The sequence below is a fragment of the Helianthus annuus genome, chromosome 9 (assembly GCF_002127325.2).
Source record: "Helianthus annuus cultivar XRQ/B chromosome 9, HanXRQr2.0-SUNRISE, whole genome shotgun sequence".
Lineage (NCBI taxonomy): Eukaryota > Viridiplantae > Streptophyta > Magnoliopsida > Asterales > Asteraceae > Helianthus > Helianthus annuus.
The window spans coordinates 179,512,814-179,519,715 of record NC_035441.2 but is presented as its reverse complement, the minus strand read 5'-3'; the positions used below and the strand labels follow the sequence as shown (position 1 = coordinate 179,519,715).

Below are 6,902 nucleotides of genomic sequence, written 5' to 3'. Positions count from 1 at the left end.
AAATGCACGTTATGGATTAAGTTGTTTCATCTCTCATGTTCCACGATTTCTACGTATACTGGCCGCCTAAGTAGAAATGTTGAAAATGTAGCAAGATCAGTAATTGTATTGTAATTCATGTGATTACTTCATACACTACAACCTATCAGTACATCAAATTATGTTCTCAAACATGAAAAGAATAGCTCAAGTGGATGTTATACGTGTCATTTTTCAAAAGCAAAAGGTATTTGGGGATATTGTACCTTTGCCAGCAGCTTTGGCTTATTCCAAGCTCTTCTCATCATCACAACCTTCAAAAGTAAATTAACAAACCAAACTTGAAAACAGTAACTTGGTGACTCTTTAAAGGTAAAATTAAATGTGTCACGAATCAACCCACTCTAGGTAAATGGGTTACATTGCCACGTCTAACATATGATAAAAAATGAGTACATAATTTATAGATGTTTACCGTGACAGTAGTATATCGGAGAGAGAGATTAAATGATAGTTGTACACCAAAAGCACCTGAAGTTGTTGAAAACTAAACTTTTTCATCTATCGATAAAAAAACTTCTTACTCCCTGCATTGTCAATTTGGAATCTAAACATTCTTTTATATGCAAATTTTCTCAAATAGAAAGTGCTAACTTAAATCTGCCGGTGTTGATCCTTGAATCCCCGGCTGACAACTTCATGTACAGACTCACTAAATCATTAACAAAAATATAAAGTTGCTGGTGAGAAAAAAAATAAAAAAATATATCAAAACATGTACTAAGACACGATCTCATGTCTACCTTGAATGAAGCTATTCCAAATCACAATCAAATGAACCATAAAGCAAATTGAACCCATATTTACAAAACATGAACCATCAAATTAAAAAAGAATTCAACTGCTACATACTATAAACTAATAATCTGCCACAAATTTCAATTCCTTATAAATTAAATTCATTACATAAAAAGCTTGCCTGAGTGGATCAGTTAAGTAAGGCATATCTTCAAGCACATAACCTGCTTCCCTGTAAAAATTAGACAAAAAAATTGTTTAGAAATCGGCAAATCAATTATGGTTACATAAGCATTCAATGTCATCAACTACAACAAATAAAATGGAAAAAAATGATGATCGGCCATTCAAGTAAGGTTAAATAAGCGTTCAAATCATCGATTAAAGTAAATCAAATGAAAGGAATCTACATACTAAGAAAACTAAATTAGGATTTTCTCTTTTATATTCAGACACACAATTCACACCATATAAACCACTCCAACAACACCAACTAAAAAAGGATTAATGATGAAATTAGAGAATAGAACAACATCAAAAAATGGGAAAATTTTAAACAAAAAATCAACAATATATGTTAAAGAACAAACAAATCTGCATCGTACCTAATGAATGATCTCTACCTACCTAATTGCAATACAGATCTGAATTTCACCTAAATTGTGAAAGAAAAAAAATAACCCTAACTTGTAAATTGAACAAACAGACACCCTAGATTCCCAAATCAAATAAAACCAACACACAAACAAAAATAACAATTCAAACACACATAGTACAATTCACAATCGAAGAAAAAGATGGATGTAGGAATCATGAATTAACATTAAACGTACATTAAACACGATTCTTCGGTCGCTAGGGTACATTAAACGTACATTAGCCCTAGAACTCTTCAGGTCAAGAAGATGAAGAGAAAGTTACCTGGGTTGTTTGGTTTGTTCAATAGCCATCATCTAGGGTTTATTCAATAGCCATCATCGCTGACATGAACAAAGAACAATCAATTCGAGCCCAAGACCAATCAAAGAACAATCAATTCGAGCTCTACATCAAGCCTCAACAAAGAACAATCAATTCTAGGGTTTGAAGAAAACAACAGAAGAGAACCAACAGAAAGATTGATGGTGAAATCAGCTTTGATTAGGGTTTTTTATTGGAATTAAGAAGGAAAGAAAGCTGATTTCAAATTTATGGAAAGTGTGTATCGTAAGGAAAGAGATGAACACTAAAAGAAGGAAAAAAAGAGTTACCTATTTTGCGATAATGAAAGAAGATTGTAGGAGAAGGAAGCCATCTACGCGTATTTTGGTTTAGGGTTTTAGTTGCCGCCCAAAGAAGAAATCTGTGTACTATTAAGTTGACAGGTGGCAAAAAATGGTTTAAGGAAATGCCAAGTGGCCAAAATTGTTTTGTTTTAATATAAGTAATAGATTATGAATTTAGTAAGGTATAAGTTTGAATTTATGTATTTGATCAAATTTTATGGAATGTTTTATGCATCAATTCCTTCGATTACATGGGGAAAATACACCTCAAATGGCTTGGAGGATTCTTAATATAGCCTTTTTGGTCATGTATGTGTAGGGGTGTGGCGTCAACGTGGGTTGAGGAGAGAGACTGAGAATTTTCTGGCCACGGATGATCACAAATGGAGACTACGATATTGAGGAGAGGAAGAAGGGGGGGATGCATGATTTGAATGAGATGGACGTTTTTTTGCCACATACAAGGTCTCTGGTTGGGGATGCCCTAAAGAGTTACTCCCACACTTACATGGCATGATAGTCACTTGTGGATAAAGAATTGCTACAAAACAGGTCAAAAATGCTAAACCCGAACCAGTTTGAACCGAAGCCGGTTTTGACTTTTCATTGACCAATCTAAATCAACTTGAACAACCCAATTTGTGCACCTCTACAAGCACTTTGATCACAGTATACAATTATACATAGTTGCACTCCTTTTCTTCTGTTTTGTTGTTTGGGCCTAATTTATAGGTTCTTTTTTGCATATATATTGGGTTAAGCGTGCTCCTAACTTCTAACTTGTACGTCTAAAATATCGTTCAACAGGCCCAATAGGTAAGCACGTGTCACAGACCCAAGTCGGTAACGCGTGGAGGTATCCAATGGCTCCCGAACATTCAACAGAATAGAAAAAAAAAAGAAATAAAAAAAGAAAAATGCGGAACTCAGTGGTAGCGTATAGCTTCCGCCATTTTCCCCCTTTAATGCACCGTTCAGTCCCCTTGTTCTGCCTTCAACGTTGCCTCAACCGTCATCCGCTACCTTCACCATCCACCCTTCTCTTCAAAACCTCTTCATCTTCATCATCTTGCGCTCTTCTAAATCCATTCAATTTCACGGGTAATTCTCTGTTTCGTAAGATGGAGGTAACCTTCTTAACTGTTACTTTTTATTGAAATTAGTCTCTCAATTTATATCTGTTATTCATGTTTTCTTAGCATCACTCGAATTGATTTTGATTTTTGCACATTTGTTGTTCTGTTTTAGTTGCTTATTGTTTTGTGATTACTGTCCGTTTCATTTGATAATTTGATGTAACTTCTGGATGTATATGGAGTGGTTCAAGTCACAAGTGGATGTGTGTGTGTGTGTTGATCATATGCGAATATTTTGTTTAGGTATGGTGTGTTTTGGATGTAAGTAGGTATACTGTCAGTATATGAGTAGGTGATTTGTGGAATATGATTAACTGGCTTTAGGTTTATGAGTTTATCTAATCGAATTTGGAACATGAAGGATTGAAAAATTAGGTTAAAATTTACAGCAAAATGATTGGTTCGGCACTTTGACCATGTGAAAGGTTATATAGTTCTCCATAGATGAATGCTACTGTAAGTTGTAACTAATAAGTTCAGGCTCTTTCTACTTGATGAATGGTGTAACCGAATTATATCTGTTTCTCCGCGAGAACATATAGTGCTGAAAAAACTTGGATGTCATGCATAATTTGTTTACGTTTAAAAGATTGATTTGTATTTACAGTGTATTTTTTTTTTAGTTTTTTTGATTGTTCACATAAATGCTTCTCCGTAATAGGCAAAAATTCTAATTCAAAAACTTCAAGAGGGCTATGTGTAAAGGTTAAAAACTAATTTAGTTAACAGTAAGGCTTACATTATGTCATTGTCGGAGACTCCGAGTAGAGTTTTATTTCTTGTCTGATCAGTAAACATTTATGTTGCTTGTACTGTTTTGCCTTTTGATTTTGGGCGATGATTGGCAATGCTGATCCCCACCTTAGCACTTCTATGGATCTTCACCAGTGGCTTATGTTATGTTTGTTATTGTGTTTACTGTTCATCTTACTTTACACGATAGCTTCTTTTTATGAAATACATTATTAGTGTAATGATCATATGATCAATAACATTGAGAAATATGAGGTGATGAGGGAGGTCTGAGATCTGTTTGATACATAGTTGTCAATAGCTAGCGTAGCGATCGCTATAGCGCGCTACGTAGCGTATAGGTAGCGATAATAGCGACAATTTATTAATTTTTTTTTTGTTTTTTAATATAAATAGCAATTAAATATAGGTATAAAATAGCTGGATTTTAGGTTTTTGTTAAATATACATGTAAAATAGCATATATACCAGGGTATTTTGATACAATATACATATAATTTTAATTTTTTTTTCTAGTGTATCACTATTTATAATATAGCCGCCCGCTATTTATCGCTATTCGCTATGTAGCATATAGGTAGCTTATCGCTATTCGTCATTAATAACTATGGTTTAAACATTTGGCTCCATAGATGAGCGTGAGTGTTTGTTTTTTTCATCTCAGCATCTTAGATATTGTGATATTTCATTCAATTTGACAGGTGATATCATGTCATGGTATCATGTGTTACTTTTAGCTGAATTTTATTTATGTTTGCATACAGCGATACTGGTCAGGAAGTAGTGTCAACAAGAACAAAGGCATGGTGGAGCATTTGCAACGTTACGGAGTCATTCAGTCTAAAAAAGTGGCTGAAGTAATGGAGACTGTTGATCGGGCGTTGTTTGTACCCGATGGATCCTCAGCCTATGAAGACAGTCCCATGTCAATAGGTTTTAATGCCACAATTTCTGCACCTCATATGCATGCTACTTGTCTTCAGCTATTGGAGAAACACTTACAGCCCGGGATGCATGCTTTAGATGTTGGTTCAGGTATTGCGTCATCTTGTTTTTTTCCTGCCATTGGCTGATGCAAGCTTACAACTTATGAAAAGTATGAAGTGATTTTATGGGTCGGTTCAGATATATAGCTAATTAGTAGTTTAGTACCTGCATACAGTTAGGTGTATTATATATATAACAAAAGAGACACAACCTCTATTTATATACTGTTTTTCTTTACAAAATTTACAACAATGCCATTTAAAGGGTAGTTGCACGGTACCCCTGACCGCGGAAGGGATCTCCCTTCCCAGTTCACCACCCGACAAGGATCCCTGGCGGCAAATACCCATAGCCATCAAAGAGGGGTAAGAAACATGTTTCAAACCCGAGACCTCGAGTGTCCTCGGTCCGGCTTTAAAGCGGGTGTCGGTGGCCACCAAAGTGGCACTAATGGGAATTGAACTTGGGTCTCCATTGGAGAACCCAAGTCACTCCACCACTAGGCCACTTGTGGTGGTTACAACAATGCCATTTAGGTAATTTTTTTTTGGTTTTTGTGTATTTAATCCTTCAACTTTTAGTATTGCCACTCACACCCCCTCACCTTTCTAAAAACTTTGTAAAATGCCATTTTGAACACCCCCCCCCCCCCTCTCTCGAGTTTTACATGCTTATTCATATGTATGTTTTTGGTTGGTCTACATTTTGTTCGGGAATGAGTCGGGCAAATATAATTCGTTTTCACTAGGCGGTATAAATTCGAGTTACTTTACGTTTCGACTTCACGGCAATGCGTGGTACCATTCTTTAATGTAAAAACACTATTTTCTTACGTGCCTTTTTTTAAGTATGTTTCGTTATAAATCCAAGTTGGTTCAACTTTCGATGTAAATTTTCTTGGTTGCGTATACAGTTGTTTAAGTTTCGACGTAAATTTTCTCGGTTGCGTATCCAAGTTACTTTATGTTTCAACGCCGCCGCAACGCGCGGCGGGTCAAAACACTAGTTTATATGATATATCAAAACCTTTGTAGGAACGGGGTACTTGACGGCATGTTTTGCACTTATGGTTGGCCCACAGGGGCGCGCAATTGGCGTTGAGCATATTCCCGAGCTGGTTGCAATGTCTCTTAAGAATGTTGAAAAAAGTGCAGCTGCTCCATTACTCAAAGATGGATCTCTTGCCTTACATGTTGGTGGTGAGTCACTGAGTCTTCACACTTTTATTAATCCCTTTTATCTGTACCTAATGGAATCTTACAAGCATATACTGTTATTGTTATGATTATGATATACAGATGGCAGAGAAGGGTGGCCAGAGTTTGCTCCTTATGATGCTATTCATGTTGGGGCAGCGGCTCCGGAAATTCCAAAGCCACTTATAGAACAGCTGAAACCAGGGGGAAGGTTGGTTATACCAGTCGGTAACATATTTCAGGAACTGAAAGTTGTTGACAAAAACGAGGATGGTTCTGTGACTGTTCGTACCGAGACTTCAGTACGTTATGTTCCTCTCACGAGTAGGGAATCCCAGTTACGTGGCTACTGAGAGGTTGTTGATGAAGTTCAAACATTGTAAAGTTGTTTGTTTCGCTATTTGTTAATCATGTGACTAAATCGGCTTGTGTGTTTTAAGCGCATTACATATAATACTTGTATAGACCCTTTTCCCTATCATGTAAAATTCGTGCAGTTATTACCAGTTATGAATGCACGGAATCACAGACAGTTGGCGGTTGGTCAATTTTCCAACTAAGTAGTAGCTCTTGTATGTGGGACCGACTAAAGTTGGCGGTTGGACATGGCAACAGATAGTTGGCCGCAATCTAACGGCTTCAAACATGGATGGGTGATCTTGATCTTGTAAACCACCGGCTGCCATGGTAAAGAAACAATCTGAAAGTGAAAGCGTCGTGAAAACAATTTAGTATGCAGATGAGATTTTAGTAACATTTGCCTATGACCATTCGTTATCCGCAAAACT

The 6,902-nt window shown here is 36.4% G+C and overlaps 1 protein-coding gene and 1 long non-coding RNA gene across 3 annotated transcripts; one reads left to right on the top strand and one right to left on the bottom strand.

Annotated features, from left to right (window-relative positions):
• Positions 1-866: 866 nt before the first annotated feature.
• On the bottom strand, positions 867-2,162 carry LOC110875048. The gene is made up of 3 exons (XR_002556473.2): positions 2,028-2,162; positions 1,699-1,757; positions 867-1,009 (listed from the first exon to the last, which is right to left on the bottom strand). It is a non-coding gene; the product is annotated as an uncharacterized LOC110875048 (long non-coding RNA).
• Positions 2,163-2,920: 758 nt separating this feature from the next.
• On the top strand, positions 2,921-6,662 carry LOC110879858 (protein-L-isoaspartate O-methyltransferase 1). 2 transcript variants are annotated; one of them, XM_022128386.2, is made up of 4 exons: positions 2,921-3,169; positions 4,696-4,966; positions 5,953-6,117; positions 6,217-6,662. In XM_022128386.2, exons 1-4 carry the CDS (start codon positions 2,960-2,962, stop codon positions 6,465-6,467), a joined length of 897 nt encoding a protein of 298 aa, XP_021984078.1. In that variant the 5' UTR covers positions 2,921-2,959; the 3' UTR covers positions 6,468-6,662. The 2 variants fall into 2 exon arrangements, with proteins under 2 accessions (XP_021984078.1, XP_021984079.1); XM_022128387.2 differs by having other exon boundaries at positions 2,948-3,143.
• The last annotated feature ends 240 nt before the right edge of the window (positions 6,663-6,902 follow it).